The sequence below is a fragment of the Stenella coeruleoalba genome (genome assembly GCF_951394435.1).
Source record: "Stenella coeruleoalba genome assembly, chromosome: 2".
Taxonomy (NCBI): domain Eukaryota; kingdom Metazoa; phylum Chordata; class Mammalia; order Artiodactyla; family Delphinidae; genus Stenella; species Stenella coeruleoalba.
Window position 1 is genome coordinate 28,051,361 of NC_137147.1, and position 21,376 is coordinate 28,072,736.

A 21,376-nucleotide genomic window follows, 5' to 3' on the forward strand; every position below is an offset into this window, starting at 1 on the left:
ACTTATGCTCTGGGTGTTTTGGCTAATCCATTCCCATGGTTCAGCTTATTGTTTAAAAATTTCATTCTAGTTACACTTTAAACTTGCTTTATGTTTAATTTGTAACTTTGTTGAAGCCAGCTATGCTGTGGAACTCAGAAGAATTGGCTGTGGGAGCTTCTACATTTCAGTGTTTTCAGACGTTTGGTAGACCTTTCTAGTCACCTCTCTCATTCCATTATTTTACACTGTTGGGAAATACTGTCATTTTATTCAGGTCAGTCAATATAGATATTTGCTTAAGGAGGGAATAGAAAGCCATAAATAACTGTCAGGTGTCACCTGACATGGAACTGTATAAGGGAAACAAGCCCACTCATTTGGAAATCTGATTTGATGCCTCCAGAACAGTGGTTTCTCACACCTGTCCTCTTTATTCTGGTACACCTCTACATTCCAGCCATACTGAACTCTTAATATATGAAGTTCTCAAGGTTCTCCTGTGTCACTTCCCCCGGGTAATTCCTGTCTCTGATTCAGGACTCAGGTTATGCCTCTTGTCCCTTAAAAAGCCTCCCACTCCCTTCCACCTCCATCCTTCTCCTTCTAAGATGAGTTACTTGTCCCTTATGTCCATTGCTGTCACACCCTGTGCATAGTTCTGTCAGAGAACTTGCCACAGTACATTATAGCTGTTGGTTTGTCTGTTCCTTCTAGTAAGCTGAGATCTCAAGAGCTGGGCCTATATTTGAATTCTCTTTTGTATCTAGAAGCTAGCACAGTGTCTGGTATATATTAGAAACTCAGTGATGCTTATTTATTAGACAGTTCAATGCCAGCCTTCTAAGTTCATCTCAAGGATGGAAGCTATTGAGGAGGACTGTTCACTTCTCTACTATTGGGCTAATGTTGTAAAAACATGAATCAATAATATTCTTACATGGTTACATATTTTTAATTGTAAACATAGCATTATTAAATAATGTTGTAAAAACATTAATTATAATCTCCTGTGTAGAAACCACACAGAATTCAGTTCCTCAGCAACTTCAGCCCTATAGGCAGTAATTCTGCCAGTTGGCACTTAACATAAAAGTAGATGAACCAGACAATCATGTATATATACTCAGAAAAAAGGTAGATAAGGGAGGAATGAAGGATACAGAAGGGAGTGAGTTAGCAGAATGCCATGTGTTAGTTGCAAACTAGCACAAAGGTGAATGTGATTCACGAAGCTAGCTTGATTCAGAAAGGCTGAAATAGGAGCAAAGAGCAAAAGGCAACCAACAGTGAAAGCAAGGATTCACAGAGATCGGGCAGGCACGAGCAGGTGAGCACACAGGTGGGGCCCGCGTCCTGTGGGATTGTGGACTCAAGCTCTGGGTGACATGGAAGAAGGGAATCCAGAGTGTGATGCTCTGGGGAGGCTGAGGAGGAAGGACTGGTGTTTACTACAGAGACAAAGATGCACTGAAAAGACCTTAGAAGGAGATGGGCATAGTGACAAACCCTAGCTGGCACCAAAGTCTCAAAAGAACTGAAGAGAGGGCTTTGTTGGGGGTGAGTAAGGAGATAGCCAGAGAGATTGAGAAGACCAATTCTGAAAGGAGTCGATTTAAATATACTGATATATACTCTCCAGTCTATGTACATTATTTTGAGTAGCGTATAAAACTTTGTAAATAATTAACACATTGGGAGAAACAATCCATCCTTTGAAGTTTGGAATCATGATCTTCCCATGGATGGGTAGTTAATCTCCTTTTGGAAAGAAGTCAGCTATTATATTCTTATTAAATGGATGAGTCACTGGATCACTGTTCATCCCTTCAGGATATATATTCAACACATACTATGTGCCAGTATTAAATTATGTAGTGTATTAGAGGGTGAGAAGTGCTGTGGAGAAAAATAAACAGGGAAGGAAGGTAGAAGACGTACATGTGACCAGGTGGGTTGCGATGTTAAATATAGTAGACAAGGAAGGACTTTCTGAGAAGGGGACATTTGAGCAAGCCTTGTAGGCTGTGTCATGTAAAATAGTGCACCATTATATGTGCTCTAAGTTGTAAGCCTTTCTAATACCATCCTTAAAGTAGCTAATCTTAAAAATGAGATTGGAAGTGGTGTTAGAAGGTAAGGGTTGAGAGCAGAAGGTGCGTTTTATGTGTTCATCCTTTGCTTTTTCTAAAATCTACTGTTTAGTTTACACTGAACACCTGGTAGGACTGCAGTTTTCACTTCATGAAAACAGATACCTATTATGCATTTTTTTTTCTCCTTGAAATTTCTTTTGGAAGAAAACAAATGTTTGCTTAATGGAAACAGTAGCTGGAGCAGTTTCTTTTCAGAAACCACAATAATAGAGAAAATATGAGTGAGCCCTGAAGAAGTTGCTGTGGCATCAGTCATAGTGATGGAAGCAGGCTGGTGACTGGAGAGGCCCTAAATACACTTCCTGAGAATGAGAATGTGGAATGTGGAATGTCCAAATGTGGTTTGAGCTTTGGACAAGGCAGTGATCTGTTAATACTCAGAATCTGAAAGATTGTTTTTTTCAGTTCTTTAGATTGATCCACATGACCAGCCTGGTTGCTGTAAAAGAAGAATCCACCAAAGGGAGTGATTTAAGATGTGAGTACGAATCTGGCCAAGCAGCTGCCCCGTTGCAGTGGTTGATTTCCTGAGATCAGCTTCCTTTGTTTGAGATTCTAAGTTTTCCTTTCCTTAGCCAGTAGCTCTCATTTTTAACGACAGAAGTTCAGCCTTGAAGAGTGCTCAAACTGATAATTCTAACTCTGCCTTTGAGGTACTTCAGAACAACTCTAGTTATTTTAAATAGTTTTACATTCCAAATGCAATTAACTTTAATTAGCTTTATTTTATATGATATGTCACCTGGGAAGGGAGGCATTTTGATAAAATGAACCTGGGAGATCAACAAACCTGAGAATTATTAAGGATCCTCAATCTGTACTCCAAATATACCAAGTATTCTGTTAGAGATTTGCGGACTGGGAATGGGGACTTTGGAGTTAGATCTTGTTTAACTAGTAGCTATGACTCACACAAGGAGAAGTTCAGAGGTGAAAGCTGGATCAGAAGACCCAAAACAGTTTTGAGCAAAGTACATAAAGGGCAATTAAGGAAGCCTTAAATCTTAGAGAATAGATACGGCATTCTTCATTAATACCAGGAGAAAATACAGCCTATGCAGGAGACATTTTTCCATGTATCTCATTCTAGGTTTTCTGCATCATTGGTACCCAGCCTACAATGATATACAAATCCAGAACAAACAGTGCTGAACACTTATAAGTTTTTTGTCTTGCCAAGGACATGTTAAGAAATACAGGCAGTAACTTGCCATAACTCACCACTGACCTGCTTTATGACTTTCATCAAGTCATTGAGCCTTTCTGTCTTAATTTGCCCACCTGCTCTAAGTTCTTATGGAGATAACATGGCCTAACCTGTGAAGGATGTTTTAAAAACCATAATGGTCTAGTTAAGTGTTTTTGAATTAAGTTGATTTATTTCCTTAAAATGTGGTTGAATGTGCAAGCCACTGGCCATATTGTTGTCACAGGTGGCCTGATTTTTAAAGGCTGTGAACACCCCATACCAGGGACTTTGTAACTTTTTTATAACTTTTTAATTCAGAAATTGAAGCTTCTGTTTATCAGTCAAAAAGAAGAAAGAGGGACTTCCCTGGCGGTCCAGTGGTTAGGACTCCACACTTCCACTGCAGGGGGCACCAGTTTGATCCCTGGTCAGGGAACTAAGATCCCGCAAGCCACGCAGTACGGCAAAAAAAAAAAAAGAAGAAGAAGAAGAAAGAGAGGGAAAGAGAGAGGAAGTGTTAGTATATGGTCTAAAGACAAAATTGTCAAAATGGAAAGAAAAAAATTAGATTCAACATTAGGAGCAGGGTGGCAGAGAGAGCCTTTGAGTATGTGAGATCCACCCTACAATTAAAAGCAGAGCATGGGAAAATATATGTCAAATCCCAATGTCCCTTTGCAACCAGATACCCTTCAGAAAAGGTGCTAAGAGCCTATGTCACCCTGGTCTAGCTTGTTGTGCTGGTTATTAGGAATAGAGAAGGAGCAGCTTAGGGAAAGGGGTGGGATTTCTATAACGGATGTTTCTTCTTTTACAAGTGTAAACAAAGAGGCCAGTTGGTCTAACCTTGCGTGTCTTTGTCCTATAAGCCACTGCAGGTGTGTTAGCAGCACTGCGTCTGTAACAAAAGACTCACTACATCTTGGAAGAGAATGGCCATTTCCCAGGGGGCAGCCTTTTTCATGCTGGTAGTGTCCTGTGTTTGCAGCACTGTCTTCCACAGAGACCAACAGACTTGGTTTGAGGGTGTCTTCCTGTCTTCCATGTGCCCCATCAATGTCAGTGCCAGCACCTTGTATGGAATTATGTTTGATGCAGGGAGCACTGGAACTCGAATTCATGTTTACACCTTTGTGCAGAAATTACCAGGTACGTGCAACTGGTACCCTCACCAGAGTCGACAAATCCATACTTTAGCAACTCCTCCCAGAAATAAATGTGCTGAGAGTGTGTGATGTCAGTTACAGAATCTTACAGCGACTGAATGTCTTTCTTCAGAGAACACTTTGGACTATAACTGAACACATATGGTTTAATTCGTGTGAAATTAAGAGAGATCTGGACTGCCTGTAGTCTGAAACCCATGTGTCCAAGAAGTATAGCTGTAATGTGTCTTTCCTTTTCTCTAAAGGTGACTATTACTCCAGAGTCCAGAATATTGAGAGTGGTCTTGAGAGAAAGATCACTACCATCCTTGGACAAGGGGATGGGGGGACCCTGAAGATTAACATTTTCTAAATATTCAGTGTTCTATCCTCAAGTTACACACAGAGTCTAGGGAAAGGAGTAGAAGCTAGGTGTCCACCAGAGAAATGGCAGAGGGACCCTCAGTGATTACTTTTCATCCTCTATCCCCCTACCCAATACTCCTGCAAGCCATTCCTCACAGGTGGGATGACTTGGAATATCTGGGGGAAGTAGCAGGTTAATATGATACAGAGCCCAGAATCAGAAACAGCCTAACTTTTTTTTTTTTTTTTAATTTATTTTTGGTTGCCTTGGGTCTTTGTTGCTGTGTGTGGGCTTTCTCTAGTTGCAGCGAGCTGGGGCTACTCTTCGTTGCGGTGCGTGGGCTTCTCATCGCGGTGGCTTCTTTTGTTGCAGAGCACAGGCTGTAGGTGCACGGGCTTCAGTAGTTGTGGTGCACGGGCTCAGTAGTTGTGGCTCACGGGCTGTAGAGCGCAGGCTCAGTAGATGTGGCGCACGGGCTTAGTTGCTCCATGGCATGTGGGATCTTCCTGGACCAGGGCTCAAATCCGTGTCCCCTGCATTGGCAGGTGGGTTCTTAACCACTGCGCCACCAGGGAAGTCCAGAGACAGCCTAACTTTTGATAATCAGCCATCTCTCTTCTGTTTTGCTCCATGGACAACATAGGACAGCTTCCGATTCTGGAAGGGGAAATTTTTGATTCTGTGAATCCAGGACTTTCTGCTTTTGTAGATCAACCTAAGCAGGTGAGTTTTTTACAATTAGATGTTTCGATTCTCAAATGCCTTGATAACTTAACCACACCACTGCTGTTAAATATCTCATGCTGTCCACTACTGATATTGAGGTCATGTGTGAGATCAGTTTTCTGTCCTAGCTAATCTCCTGGATAACAGTAATTGTACACCCCAGGCTCACCAGGGCTTAGGTAGAAGGAGGTGTGAAAATAGATTGTGGCCATGCAGGGATAACACTGTCTTTCAAGAACTACCAAATGTCAAATAGAAGGCTAGTGGGAAGCAGCCACATAGCACAGGGAGATCAGCTTGGTGCTTTGTGACCACCTAGAGGCAGGGGATAGGGAGGGTGGGAGGGAGACACAAGAGGGAGGAGATATGGGGATATATGTATACGTATAGCTGATTCACTTTGTTATGAAGCAGAAGCTAACACACCACTGTAAAGCAATTATACTCCAATAAAGATGTTAAAAAAAAAAAAGAAAAAGAAGCCGCGCTCTTTGTATTTACTGTTTAAGATTTTGATTTGAAGCCATCAACTGCATCAATTAATGTAGATGCAGAAAATGCTTGTGAAGTTCTATAAGGTAGGAGGTATACACACGGCAATTAAGGGACTATAGATCCAGTGAACTCCACTTCAGAGTGCCCTTATACAGCACAGAACCATGCTTATATTCTAGAAATTGGGCAAAACCCACGACAACAAAAATTTTCAGTAATAGAAGATGAATGTAGAGTTCTGTCATAACTGTATTTCACATTTGAGCTCTCACAACATACAGCACCCCCTGTCAGAGGCCACGATGATATAAACTAGAATAAGGCAGAATGTTGAACTTTGGTAGCATATATAAAGGTGTTGTTCAGTGTCACAAGTGTAATCATTAACTAAAGGAACACCTGATGTTAAAAATGGCTTGAACTTGAACAACCGAGAGGATGTTTATTTTCTTAGCTTGCTGTTGTGAAATGGCAAATGTGCTAGAAAATTAGGAGCTGTTGAAAGCAACCACATTATTAGAAACTGATTTGACATTTGGAGAGTAAAATTGTGTTGTGGTTGCTAACAATTATAATGATTAAGAGGCAGTGTGTTGTCAGAACAGATGTTTACTCAGAGAAACAATGGCTTTAAAATAATGGTTTTTAACATATCATAATTTGAACATCTGCTGTGTGCCATGCAGGTAGGTGCTGGTAATGCAAAACTGAACCTGATGTGTTCTGTCCTTGTAGAAGTCATAAAAGGGGTAGCATAATAACAGCTGCAGCTGGCATTTTTGTGGCAGCTCCACGCAGTCTGCCACATCTAACGCATACAACAGTTTTGCATGATGGTATCTCCATCTCACAGCTGAGGAGACCAAGCCCCAGGAGCGCCAAGTGACCTATGTTAGGCCCCAGGGCTAGCGAGCAGGTCTTCTAACTCCAAGCCTTGTTTCCTTCACCATACCAACTTTCTGGCCTGAAGCTAATTTTTTAAAATATGTTATTAGTGAATGAATATGAAATTCTTTAATATTAGATACCATATTTCTTTGCTTTGCTTTTTTTTTTTGGCTGTGCCACACTGCTTATGAGATCTCAGTTCCCCAACAGGGGATCGAAACTGGGCCACAGCAGTAAGAGCACCGAACCCTAACCACTAGACCACCAGGGAACTCCCCTGTGAAGCTAATTTTTATTTGAGATAAAATAACAATTAAAATGACCACACTGTAAAAGAATCTTTTTTTTTTTTTTTTTTTTTGCGGTACGCTGGCCTCTCACTGTTGTGGCCTCTCCTGTTGCGGAGCACAGGCTCCGGACATGCAGGCTCAGCGGCCATGGCTCACGGGCCCAGCCGCTCCACGGCATGTGGGATCTTCCTGGACCGGGGCACGAACCCGTGTCCCCTGCATTGGCAGGCGGACTCTCAACCACTGCGCCACCAGGGAAGCCCAAGAATCATTTTTATTATAACTTAATCAAAATGAAATGGCTTCTCCTTCTTCAAGGAAGCCCGCTTCTTTAGGTTTCTGCTCTATGGAGCAGAGAAGGGTTGGAGCCCTCTGCCACCTCATTCCTGGTACTCTCCCAGAGCACGCTGAGGGAATAGACAAGCTCCACTAAATGAACTGTTCACTGGATACGTGAATCATCTCTTTTGAAGGGTGCTGAGACTGTTCAAGAACTCTTAGAGGTGGCCAAAGACTCAATCCCTCGAAGTCACTGGAAGAGAACGCCAGTGGTCCTGAGGGCAACAGCGGGACTGCGCTTACTGCCAGAAAAGAAAGCCCAGGCTCTGCTCTTTGAGGTAGTTTTTGTTTTTTACAAGAAACCAATAATTTCTTGCCTAGTTCCTTCTCTAATTTCTTGGGGAAAAGGAGTGAGTTCTGCTAAACTTTTATCTAGGGAAAATGAAGAGTGTAGTTTTCTAAGCATTATAGGATACAGTCAAAATGCGGAAATCTATTGCCTTAGGGAATCCAGATTTCTTTCTTTTTTTTCTAGGTAAAAGAGATCTTCAGGAAGTCACCTTTCCTGGTACCAGATGACAGTGTTAGCATCATGGATGGATCCTATGAAGGTGAGAGAGGTATTGATGTATGTTCTAGGGGGAGAGGGCCAGGGTTAATAAAAGATCTGATTAAAGGAACTGGGAACAGGGATGGGGGTGCTGAAGAAAAAAGGAACTAAGTAAGGAGAATAATAAGGAGAACAAATAAGCAAGGAGGAAGGGGATAGCAGGAAATGGAAAGATGGGGAGAGGGAAATGTATGCTTTAGACATGAAATTTAGAGAGAAAAAGAGCAAAGATGGGGCTAGGGAACGGGGGTAAAAAATGCTCTGGATATAATCTTTGTCTTTCTCTCCTTTTTTAGGCATATTAGCTTGGGTTACTGTGAATTTTCTGACAGGTAATATATTCTCAAGTTTATCGAAGACCTTAACTGGGTTTCACACATGGTCAGGGAGCAAAAATACCTTTTTTTTCTTTGTTCACTTTTTTCTGAGTTCACTCCAGGTTCTTTCTTTTGTTTAATAAGAAGGAGGGTGGGGAGGAAAGACAGAAAGTTAGCGTCTATTACCTGCCTTCAAGGCCTCAGCTGCAGCAAGAGTCCTTCTAGGTTAGCATTTGTGGGCAGCCTTTGGGGCTGGGAAGCAGTAGAGTATTTACAGAATTCCTCCAGTATATGACAAGAGCAGGAGAGAAATTGCAGACAGAGGAGTGTTGGGCTGTCCAGGAAACAGAAGATGTTCAGAGCTGGCTCTCATTCACAGGTCAGCTGCATGGCCACAGCCAGGAGACTGTGGGGACTCTGGACCTGGGGGGTGCTTCCACCCAAATCACGTTCCTGCCGCAGTTTGAGGTGAGTCAGATACGTATGAGCGTACGGTTACCAGCCCACTTGGCAGGCATATCATGGTGCTAAGGAAGTGGTGCCCCATGTCAGACAGCAGCTCCCCCACGAACAGGCTGAGTCAAGTCAATTAATGACTGACCGAACTTCCCCTCACTGTTCAGTCCCTTTGATTCCTCAAGCCTTGTGAGATTAGTTGTTTAATCTTCTCTTATTTTTTGGGGGGGAGGGATAGGGGTGGTGGTGATAACATCTTCAGGTAATTGGGGATCGTGAATAGTCTTTTTGCTTTTTCTGTTTTGCAGAAAACGCTGGAACAAACCCCTAGAGGCTACCTCACTTCCTTTGAGATGTTTAACAGCACTTATAAGCTCTATACACATAGGTGAAGAGGGGGACGTGGAGGAATAATAATATTTCACATTGTATGATTCTCCTAACTTTTCAAAACATTTTCACATCTATTATTGCATCTGACCAGCCTTACAAAGTCTTTGCCAGTCCCTGAAGGCCTGTTAACTGAAACCTAAGCTACTTACCAAAGCCCAAGAGACCCAAGAGTTTTCTCCATTCTTGTCCTCAAAAACATATAATAGTAATAAAGTAAAAAGTAATGTAAGATTTTAAAAAATAATGTAAAAGAGTAAAAGATAAGTAATATAAGAGTGAAAGTAATATGAATCCAGTTTTCTCCAGAAAGAGGACACTCAGAAGGTTGAGCCAAAGCTCTGTGTCAGCTGCTTTTAAGCTGACCTTCAGATGTTCAAAATCCAGCCTAGAATTTGATCACAGTTGGGCTGGGAGCTAAGATAATGAGATCTCTTCTGGGGATGGTTCCCAGGGTGGGACCCTAGGAAGTGTCACTGCCTCTGGCCTTTAAAGCATAGCTGTGGGAAGTTCTTCCTGCAAGGCCGTGATCTGAACTGTGCAAGAATTACTGCTTGTTGTCCACACGAGATGAATAGAGCACAGAGAACAAGGTTTTCTTCCCTCCAGAGTGAGACAGAGAAACCATGTTACTCTTGGAAGAGGGAGCTTTAGGCTAGAGAATTCAGGGTCACATGAAATTAGTCAATCCTGTATTTTACAGTTACTTGGGATTTGGATTGAAAGCTGCAAGACTAACAGCTCTGGGAGCCCTGGAGACAGAAGGTTCGTCTGGGTGTGCTGGTTGGGGTATGGTGAGAGTGACACCAGTACTCAGCTTGCCTTTTCCCTACCTTGGCAGTGATTCTATGGCAGAAAGGGTTATGCTGAAGTAAGAGACCTGTGTTGTATAATAGACATCATAATGGCAAATTCCTTTTCTACTTTATGAGGTCAGATGTTTTGGTATCTATTATTAGCCATTTCCAGCATGAAGTCTCTTGGTATGGGGGGGAAAGGTCTGTGGCCAGGGGGCTGAAGTGTCTGCAGAAATTCAAGACTCAAGGGTTAAACTTGGCAGGAGCTCAAGCCCTTAGTTTTACGTGGGAGGTGCAGGTAGCAGCAGTCCACTTACAAGGTGGAATAACTGAACAACTCCATTCCTTTCTTCATAGGCAGTAGAGAGGTAAAGAGCTCAGCTTTTGGGGTCAGGCAGAACTAGGGTCAGTCCCAGTCTTGTAATTTCGGGCCAGGTAGCTAAACTTTTTGTGCCCGTTTCCTCACCTTAAAAGAGGTTTTGCATTTATTTTCATTTTTATGGTGTGTGGTTCACAGTAAGCTATTATTGTGATGAGTATATAGCATTTCAGAGTTTACATTTTCAAGTGTATTTTATTTAAGCCTCACAACAATCAATGAGAAAAGTAGAACCGTATTTTTTCCCTTTTTTAGAAAGGAGGGAACTTATTCCATTGTAGGTTTTAGATTTGAGATGTGATGAAAGCCATCAACCCCTCTGCCAAATGGACATAAGCATGAAAGTTTGCCTGTAGTTTTAGGGGGTTCACCAACCCCACAAAGCCCATCTATGAACCCTGAGTTAAGAATTCCCATCGTAGTATGCAGTCGTGGAACTAATTTCATATGATTTTAAGGCCCAGCCACCTTGATAATTCCTTTCAACCTTACTGACTTCTTGCTTTCCTTCCTCTCTCTTTCTCTCTCACACCCTTGCCTCTTTGTGGTCTGGTTTCTTTCAGGAATTGATGGACACACTTTCCGAAGTGCCTGTCTACCAAGATGGTTGGAAGCAGAGTGGATCTTTGGGGGTGTGAAATACCAGTATGGTGGCAACCAAGAAGGCAGGTGATATTTTTTCACTGGTTGAAATTACTTTTACAGTAGAAGCCTGCAAAAGTTCCATGGGAAACTTTTTCCAGAGCTAGGAGAAGCTTGTCTTTTGCAGGAACTAGTTCCAAATAGATGCTGATGTGCCTTCAAGGAGTAGTGTGAAGTGACAGTGAACAAGGCAGCTGTCACTCTGTGTTCAGCTCTTTCCCTGCCCAGGTGTTGTGGATCCATTAGAAACCTCTTCTTACCCTGGGTCTAATGTATTGAGGGTCTCTGCCCTCAGCAGGGTGAAACTGTTTCAGATCCAATTAATGTTTAGCTATTTCAGTTATAGAATTGAGACGATAAGAAGAATAATTGATCTTAGGTATTATAAAAGGCATAGACCTTAAACTCGAGGAAAAAACTTGATTTTTCCCGTGAAGGAAGCAGGTGAGCCTCTGCATACTTCTCATAAATGCCATGAAACATAATGCTAAGGGGCAGCTCGAGGTCGGCTGTGGCTTTTTTGGTGAACACAGGTTAGGGAGGGGACCTGCCGTGGAGAAGTAAGTACTGGTTCTCCAGAGGGATGAGGCTGCAAAAGTTTGTTCATCTTTGTCTGTAAGCCCTTTGTCCTGAGCCTCAGCTCGCCTTGATCCTCCTGCTGTTCCACTGGCTTCAGCAGCTTGCCTCTCACTTTCTCACCTTGCCCCTGTGCACCTTTTGCCCTATCAGGGGAGGCGGGCTTTGAGCCCTGCTATGCTGAAGTGCTGAGGGTGGTCCAAGGAAAACTTCATCAGCCAGATGAGGTCCAGAGAAGCTCCTTCTACGCTTTCTCTTACTATTATGACCGAGCTGTTGACACAGACATGATTGGTAAGTTCACTCCAGGTGTCAGTGCAGGGGGGAGACTGGGCAGGGCTGTGGTGGGGAAGGGAAAGGGACAAAAGGAGTATTTGCAGTGCCTTGTTAAGGTGGTCACCGTACTTTTCTCCCAAGTCACCCAAGTGGAAGAGTGAATATGATTTCGAATCTTTTGGGGCTAGAAGATGGCCTAAACAAATACACATGAAGTCTTTTTTTTCTTTAAGTATTTTTATGGAGGTATAATTGACATAAAATAAAATGCACATACTTGAAGTGTACAATTTGGTAAGTTTTGACATATGCATACACCCATGAAACCATTACCAAATTCAAGTCAATGAACATATTCACTCCCAAAAGTTTCCTCTTTCCCCTTTATAACATTTTTCCTTATAATAGTAACACATTTTGTTTAGCTGTGAGAATGTATATATGTGATCTGTCATGGCCTGAGATACGAATTAATTTCTTATTTTCTGACGTGTTTAATGGCCCCTTTTTAATGGGCCTATTTTTTAGCTATAGTTAAATATACATAACAGGGCTTCCCTGGTGGCGCAGTGGTTGAGAGTCCGCCTGCCGATGCAGGGGGCGCGGGTTCGTGCCCCGGTCCGGGAGGATCCCACATGCCGCGAAGCGGCTGGGCCCGTGAGCCATGGCCGCTGAGCCTGCACGTCCGGAGCCTGTGCTCCGCAGCGGGAGAGGCCACAACAGTGAGAGGCCTGTGTACCACAAAAAAAAAAAAATATATATATATATATATATGCACACACACATAACATAAAATAGATTATAAGTAAATAAACTGTATAGATTATATTGTAGGGATATGTCATGTTTGCTTATCCCATTCTTTAATGTTGGAAATTTTATTTTTAGTTTTTCATTATTATAAATAGGATAATTTCCTAGGATAAATTTCCTTATGTTTCCTGGAAGGCTTTTTGACATCAACTACTGTTCTGTTTCATTTCAGATTATGAAAAGGGGGGTGTTTTAAAAGTTGAAGATTTTGAAAGGAAAGCAAGGGAAGGTAAGAGTCAGTGGAAACCATTGAAGGTGAGCCCGTGAGGCTGCCACCCCCAGTGACCTTAAAGTGACCTAATGTGCTTTGGCCAGCAGAAAGCCTCTCAGAAGGTTGGTTTCCTGTCTTTACCAGGAGTTAAAAGCATTAAGTGGCAAAGAAAAATATAAGAATACAAGAGACTTTGGAGAAACGGTGAAAACCTTTTCTTCTTTCCACATTTCTTTCTTCCTTTCTTTAAAAAAAAATTGAAAAAGTTTTATCAGTGGTAATGAAACACTGAGCACCAGAATATATGGAAAATAGCCACAGAGGCTTCCTTGAAAGAGTTCATCAAAAACGCAAATAGGGCTTCCCTGGTGGCGCAGTGGTTAAGAATCCGCCTGCCAATGTAGGGCACACAGGTTCAAGCCCTAGTCCAGAAAGATCCCGCATGCCGTGGAGCAACTAAGCCTGTGCGCCACAACTACTTAGCCTGCGCTCTAGAGCCCGCGAGCCACAACTACTGAGCCCATGTGCCACAGCTACTGAAGCCCGGGCACCTAGAGCCCGTGCTCGGCAACAAGAGAGGCCACCTCAATGAGAAGCCCACGCACTGCAACGGAGAGTAGCCCCCGCTCACCACAACTATGGAAAGCCCGCACGCAGCAACGAAGAACCAACACAGCCAAAAATAGATAAATTAAGAAAAAAAAAAAAGCAAATAATTGTTCTTATCCAGTGGCCCTGAAGTAGGGTTAACTGGTATTTCCCTGTCTTAATATATAAGGGCCTTAGTTGAATTAAGCCCCAACAATAAATCATAGAATATATGTCATAGCAAATAAACTAGGACCCATGTACCTTTGAGTAGATTAGATGTCACATCAGAAATGTGCTGGTTCTTGATGAGCTGAGGTCTTGCAGAGGCTGTCAGTGCACAGTTCTAGCCTCCAAGACTCCCAGGCATCTGGGAGAAGGAGAATGGAGGATTCTGCTTTGCTTATTCTCAGTCTGTATTTAGAGAAAATCATACACCTCTCAGTTGGCTGCAAACTTGAATTCCACTTTTCTCTTTCTGTCACCTCCAGTATGTGATAACCTGGAAAACTTCACCTCAGGCAGTCCTTTCCTGTGCATGGATCTCAGTTACATCACAGCCTTGCTGAAGGATGGCTTTGGCTTTGCAGGCAACACCGTCTTACAGGTAAGAGAGAGGACACTGGCATCACATAACAGTCCTTTTATTTGGGAGTTAGAAAGAAAGTTAAAAGCTTGTTTAGGGGACTTCCCTGGTGGCGCAGTGGTTAAGACTCCACGTTCCCAGTGCAGGGGGCCTAGGTTCGATCCCTGGTCAGGGAACTAGATCCCACATGCATGCTGCAGCTAAGAGTTCACATGCCACAACTAAGGAGCCCATGAGCTGCAACTAAGGAGCCTGCCTGCTAAGAGTTCACATGCCACAACTAAGGAGCTGCAACTCAGGAGCCCGCCTGCCACAACTAAGACCTGGCACAACCAAATAAATAAATATTTTAAAAAAACAAAAAAACTTGTTTAGTAATCAGAGTGGCCATAGGTGGAGTTTTGAGCTAATTTTATTCAGGCTATGGACAAGGCACTGTGCAAGGCACCATGAATGTGGGAAATTGCCTTGATACAATGGCAGCTTCTAAGTACCATTGACCCTTGAATAACAGGTTTGAACTGGGTCCACTTATACATGGATTCTTTTCAATAGTAAATGCTACAGTACTACACTATCTGTGGTTGGTTGAATCCATGGATATGGAGGGCCAGCTATAAAGTTATATGTGGATTTTTGACTGCACGGGGGTCGGCACCTATAACCCCCATGTTGTTCAACAGTCAACTGTATATTACTAGGCAAGCTATCCCAGAGGTCACAGAGCCAAAAGGCTTGCAGCCCAGGTTAAGAGGCCCAAGTTACATGGTTTATTAAATCAACTTCAAAAGTCAGGGTGAGGGACTTCCATGGCGGTCCAGTGGTTAAGAATCTGTACTTCCACTGCAGGGGGCATGGGTTTGATCCCTGGTCAGGGAACTAAGATCCCACATGCTGCGTGGAGTGGCCAAAAGCAAAAAAGAAACAAAGAAAACCCACAAAAGTCAGGGTGAAAAGCAAGGGGAAAGGTGCTTTTCCCTTGGGATATCATGGGATAGGTGAACACACAGGATAGGGTACATACAAGTTGGAGGTGCTGTACTTCCTGAATCCTGGGTTAATATGTCCTGCCTCTCTCTGCCGATGATAGTGTGGTTACAGGTACTGTATGTAGCTGAAGTTTGATCAAGGGGGCACAAGGACAGAAGGTGCCGGGGCCATCACACAAACTTGCTCTGTTTGGAGGGGCGCAGAGGCACGTGCACTGGCCAGTAGCATTAGCTCACTCATTAGCCCATTAGATGGTTTTATGGTTCTGTTTGGCAGAGGACATGAGGGACCTCTGCCAAAGAGCATCACCAGTGAGTGGCTTATTTAAGACCTCGTGAGTACTGAATGCCTTGTGTAGTATGTCGTATGTATTTTGTGTGTGCCTCATATATTTAGTGCCTCTGGAGTCTCGGGTCCCTCTCTGTCTTCCTAACTTTATCTGTAGTAACTTATTTATTCCAAACACATCTTATGAGTTTCATCCATCCCATATATAATATTTTTTTATCTTCCATACCATAGTTGAATAATTGCACATTATAGTTACAGAGATGATTGAGATTTAATCTTTGTCCTCAAATTGCATAGTCTATTAGAGGAAATGTGACAAAAATATAGTTGTGGCACAGGGCAACTTTGAACTTTCGGGGTCAAGGAAGTAGAGATTGTACTTTGTTTATGAAGCTCCTTCCTTCTCTTGTGTCACTTCCCCTTTCTGTTTCCTCATTTCCAGATGAGTTTATATTGCCCCATTTCTTGTGTTATACAGATTTCATAAATTCATTTGTATAAAGGTATTTGGATTTAATGTGTTGTTTTACCTGCTGAGAATATTGGCATTTAAAGAGTTACTTGCCAGTAGAGTCAGTATAGTGTAGTGTTCAAAGCATGGGCTCTGTTGTCCGTCAGATCTGGGTTCAAGTTCTGATTCTGCAAGCTTACTAGCTCTGTGACCTCAGATGATTTACTTCCCCTCTAACTTTTAGGTTCCTCACTCAAAACACAGGGATCCTTAGAGTACCTATTTCTTAGGGCTGTTATAAAAATGGAGATAAAGCACAGTGCCTGACACATAAGAAGTTATTAATATTGGTTTAATTGTTAGTATAGGTATTTCACACCAGTTGGAGCTAGATTTCTGGATAAGAGAGGTCATCCTGAGCCCTCAATACATACCAAGCTAACAACTGCCTCTACTGAAGCATCAGCAATAACCAAATCATTTAAGGACAATTTGCTGCCGTTTCCATTTCTGCATCCTTTTAGTCTTTAGTTAAATGGCAGCAGAATTTGTATCAGGGGTGAACAGTCCTCTGTCCCAGAGATCACTTCACTTTGGCATCTATATCCCTAGACTGTCGGTCCTAAGGACAGAGGAAGAACATTTTGGGGGCATGGGGGGCACTCCCAGTTTGACTTAGGGGTCACAGACTAAATCTCAAGATAATGATTCACACGCCATTCTTCTCAGTTTTTGGCACAGTGACTATAGACTAAGTTTCATCAGGTTAACACAGGTATTGTGTCATAAGAAGTTAGTACTAGAAGGAAAGACTAAAACCAGTTTGCTGATTTATAAACCTGGGTATGGGTATGGGTATGGTGGTGGCATCTTTATTCAACAGTAGCTTATGGAGAATTCCAGTAAAACTGATAAAAATGAAGCTGTCTGGTTGAATCAGAGGTCGGGGACCTGGAACTCCTTCACCGTTTTGCCTCCCTTTCTCCTTTGAAGCACTGTCAAGGAACCCCTAGGATTCTGAAGAAAACAATTTGATATATTGACTAATCTAATCCACTTGTTATGTAGTTGACGAAATCGAGTCTAAACTTTTGCCCAAGGTCACTGAACTAATTGAGGTACAACCTGGCCTGGAATGCATTAAATGCCTTGGTTTGTCATTAACTAGTGCTTAAGAAGATGCACTTGCTTACAAAGTATGAATTGAGAAGCTTAGTATGTTCTTTCCTACCCCTGAATCTATTGCTAACTCCTGTTATGTTTAGTTTAGGATTAGGGAGAGATTTCAGAAGCCTGTCTGTCTAAAAGGTCCTCTCTAGAAGTCCTGGCTTGAGACCACTTCCTGGGCCCAGAGATTCAAGGATCAGATTGACAGGTGTAGGGGCAATGGGCAATGGCAGGATGGGAACCTACAGAGATGGTTGGGAGAAGCCTCCAGAGACTGGCTACTCCCAGTTCTGCCTTGGTTTGGCCATGTGGATGATCTTTGCAGATATTCTCCGCTTGTTGTGCTTGCTAGAGTTGAAAATTGAATGAAAATATTGACTTTTTTTTCTCCTTCCCAACAGCTCACAAAGAAAGTGAACAACATAGAGACAGGCTGGGCCTTGGGGGCCACCTTTCACCTGCTGCAGTCTCTGGGCATCTCCCACTGAGGCCAAGCCGTTCCTCTGAGGCCTGCATTTGTCAACCTTGTTAAAGGGAGGACGAGAGAGGAGAGGACTCAGTTGTATTCTGAGCTAGTCTGGGCACAGCCTAGACTGAAGCCCAGCAGCTGATTTCATCTGGAGGAAGGGGCTTTTGTAGACAGGTCTTGCCCTTGAGTCTAGAGATTTGGACTTAATTAATTTTACACCTCAAATGTGAACTATTTCCTAACCACTCTTCGTGCACAGCTGGTACCAGAGTCTAAATCTTTGAGGTTCCTTGTGTGTCACAGAGAGCCAAAAGGAATAGCTTTGGAACTTAACCTTGGGGAACCCAGGGATGGAACCCTGGGAACCAAAGAAGAATCTCATTTCAACCCTTTCAGTGCCTCATTCCTTTGAACATTTTAATTTTCCTCTTACATGTTACACTCAGCTGACTGATTGCAATCCCATGACCTATCAACACCAGTATTTTCTTTTCCCTGCACGTTGCCCTGTCCCACCTTTATCTCCACTCACCTACCGAAAAAAAAAGAAAGAAAAAAATACCTGGTTTTACTTTCCATGTGTAGTTCAAAGAGGAAAAAAAAAAAAAGCCGTATCTGGGGAATTCCCTGGAGGTCCGGTGGTTAGGACTACGAGCTTTCACTGCCAAGGGCATGGATTCGATCCCTGGTCGGAGAACTAAGATCCTGGAAGCTGTGCACGTGGTGTGGCCAAAAAAAAAGGTACCATATCTGAAGTTATGTGATCCGGCTTTGTGTCAGCACCAATCAGCCAGCTGACAGCCATTCTAAATCTCAGAAGGATGGAGAGCAACTCACGACTGGGCAGAAGGGAGGCCAGCCAGTTTCTAGGGACATGTTTTGGGAGGGTGTGGCTGCCTTCTACAGACTACCTTCTTTTAATTAACTTTTTATCAGTAAACCGTGGAGTAATGAACATATCCTACCTTATAGGAATGTGTGTGTGTGTGTGTATGTGTGTGTGTGTGTTTTCAGTGCTAGTACCTCTTTTCTCAGGCTAATGTGTTTATAGTAATTTGTCATCCTAAACTTTTCTTTGTATTTCTAAGAAGTACATCTATACCCTAGATTTTGGTCTGTGGTGAGAGGCCTGTGGCTGTGCTTTTCAAGGATCTAGACTTTGGCAAATAGCCCCTTTCAGTTTGTCCTTTTATTCTGTTTACAGCAGTGTCTCTTTCTGCCCTGGCCCCTGATCATTTTAGCTAGCATCCTCTACATTATTTGTCTAGTTCTAAGGTTTCTGAACCCTTCTTGATGATACCTAACATTTGATTTACTTGGCCATTTTGGCCCACATCCATACAGTGGATGCTCACTTTGAGTTTGAATGTTCAGACCTCTTGATTTTGTGAATTATGTCCCCTAAAATTCATGATCTTGTACTTTCCCACATGACCGCCATTTCCTTGTCTACCCATGTGACTGCTCTTGGACTTGAAAGATCTTCCAGTAGTCTGGCTTCTACACCTTGGCTCTTTATCTCCAGCTTCTTTCCAGCAGAGTATCTCCCCAGACTTGTACTTTTCACAGTAGACTCTCTTTCAGCTTTTTCACAAAAGATGTTAAATATACCTGGCCCTCACAGCAGTCCCTGGGGAACCTTATTTTTAAAAGTATTCCATTGAGTCAATAAATATTTAACATCTGATATGTGCAAATAACTAGGCAAATTTCTATACCCTCATCCCTCCCAAATTTTAGTTTTTCAATTCAATGTGGATTTTTTTCTTCTTCACAGTGATTGTTTTTTTTAAGTTTTATTATTTTTGGCTGTGTTGGGTCTTCATTGCTGTGCACAGGCTCCCTCTAGTTGTGGCGAGCGGGGGCTACTCTTTGTTGCGGTGCGCGGGCTTCTCATTGCGGTGGCTTCTCTTGTTGCGGTGCACCGGCTCTAGGCACATGGGCTCAGTAGTTGTGGCTCGTGGGCTCTAGAGCGCAGGCTCAGTGGTTGTGGCTCATGGGCTTAGTTGCTCTGCGGCATGTGGGATCCTCCCGGACCAGGGCTCGAACCTATGTCCCCTGCATTGGCAGGCGGACTCCTAAACACTGTGCCACCAGGGAAGCCCTTCACAGTGATTTTTAATTATACTAAGGTCACCTTTATACCTACTGTCTCTTCCTCCAAAAATGCTAATACAGAGTGAAATAATAGAATCTTTAGAGTTGGACAGCCCAAAGATATAATCAATCTTCTACCCATCGCAGAACTCCCTTAACACTTCTAACAGGTTGTCATTCAGCTTCTGTGTAGGCATGTTTCCAGACAACTCATTCCACTTTGGGATTGCACTGATGTTAAAAAAAATCCCTCCTTCTCAGTAGTCTTAGTTCTGCTCTAATCCCTCCTTCCACAGCCTTTCGGTCTTCTGAAGAAAACTCCCAAGTCCTTCACATTCTTTTTATCACTTGACTTCTAGACCCCCTTCTCATCTTTGTCTAGAGTATGGTGTTAGAACCAGTCATCATACACGAAATGCTGTTCTACAAGATTAGGGGGAGACAATAAAGACTCCTCCAGCTTGATGGGTTCAGAGAGGTAAGATTTCCTGGTCTTTATCACCACAGCTTGTCTCTGTAGCTTTTCTTATAAAGGCCACATATTGTTCAGCAGACATGTTCGGTCATCCCAAATACTTTCAGAATTCTTGGGTAGGTGCATTATAACTCCAGAAATGTATCTACATGTTTTCTGATAATCTTGATTAGAATATCTGGAGAATTAACCAGTTTATCCATTATAGGAGCAATTTGGAATGAGACTTTTTATTTCTTAGAAAAAACAATTTGTCTGTAATGTCCTTTTTGCCCCTCGTGTACCTTTTGGGCCTCTTATTAAGAGTCCTACAAGGTCCAATCTTGATGGTTAGGTTTTCTTTCTGTAAATGTGTTATATATTTCAAATATTAGGACATGGCCTAGCACATAGTGGATTTTGTGTGTTATCATCATCATATGAAAACACTGGGTTATGGAGGTCCTTGCAAGGTGTGCCTTAAAATTCTTGTCTTGCCTGATTCTGTTTGCAAACTTTTGCAGAGTCCATGTTCTTCATACCTGGGCTACCTTTCCATTTTTTTATGAAAGATGACCTTTTTTCCCTACAGTGACCTTTCTGGACTCTGCCAGTAGTCAACACAGCTTTTTCCAGTAGCTGCCATCTTTCATTCTGGGCACATTTTTTCCTGAGATTCCAGGAAGGTTTGTGACATTCACACTTTTTTAGTATCTTATAAATTTTCCACATTTACCTGAAAAGCTCCCCTGTGGTAACAAATTTTCCATTCCCTAAAAATATTTCCCAAGAATAGCTTAGGTTGGGTCAAAAGCAGACTGTTCTCCTTTCATCTGCAAATCAGACTTCTGGGCAAGTTGTTGTTTGTGGTATACAGATCTAATGGATCCAAAACTCTCTTCAACAGGTATCTCTGGTACTGTGAGGTAACCGCTTCTAAAGTGCACAGTAAAACAACCCACCCCCACCCAGGCTGGCACCAGCCTGCAACCACACATGAACAAATTCTGCTGCTAATCAGATTTTTCCTTTTGACCTAGTTCCTGAGGTCTTTAAACCTGTGCAATGAAATTATTTATTGTTTTATAACAGAATAGTGGTGTCCCACAGAGGAACCATAAATGAAATACGGTGCTGTGATGAGGAAATAATAACTAGCATTTTAAGATTCGGTTTTCTTTTCAGAAAGTCTAATATACCTATAATAAAGGTTAAAGCAATTTGTGTTTATTTTGCATTCTAGTGTTATTAATTTTAAAACAGCAATTCTAACAAAAATGCATCAATTGACTATTTCTAATT

The 21,376-nt window shown here is 42.5% G+C and overlaps 1 protein-coding gene across 5 annotated transcripts in view; it reads left to right on the forward strand.

The window, feature by feature from the left end:
* The window catches only part of ENTPD5 (ectonucleoside triphosphate diphosphohydrolase 5 (inactive)), a 36,504-nt gene extending 15,170 nt beyond the window's left edge, over positions 1-21,334 (forward strand). For all 5 annotated transcript variants that reach the window (XM_079914724.1, XM_079914721.1, XM_079914723.1 and 2 more), the window contains 14 exons: positions 2,541-2,613; positions 4,194-4,473; positions 5,480-5,559; positions 7,709-7,852; positions 8,050-8,125; positions 8,421-8,456; positions 8,821-8,909; positions 9,206-9,285; positions 9,991-10,052; positions 11,027-11,128; positions 11,835-11,975; positions 12,943-12,999; positions 14,061-14,176; positions 17,456-21,334. In XM_079914724.1, coding sequence (XP_079770850.1) covers positions 4,257-4,473; positions 5,480-5,559; positions 7,709-7,852; positions 8,050-8,125; positions 8,421-8,456; positions 8,821-8,909; positions 9,206-9,285; positions 9,991-10,052; positions 11,027-11,128; positions 11,835-11,975; positions 12,943-12,999; positions 14,061-14,176; positions 17,456-17,542 — 1,287 coding nt within the window. In that variant the 5' untranslated portion in view covers positions 2,541-2,613; positions 4,194-4,256 and the 3' untranslated portion in view covers positions 17,543-21,334. The remainder of the gene's footprint in view (positions 1-2,540; positions 2,614-4,193; positions 4,474-5,479; positions 5,560-7,708; positions 7,853-8,049; positions 8,126-8,420; positions 8,457-8,820; positions 8,910-9,205; positions 9,286-9,990; positions 10,053-11,026; positions 11,129-11,834; positions 11,976-12,942; positions 13,000-14,060; positions 14,177-17,455) is intronic.
* The last annotated feature ends 42 nt before the right edge of the window (positions 21,335-21,376 follow it).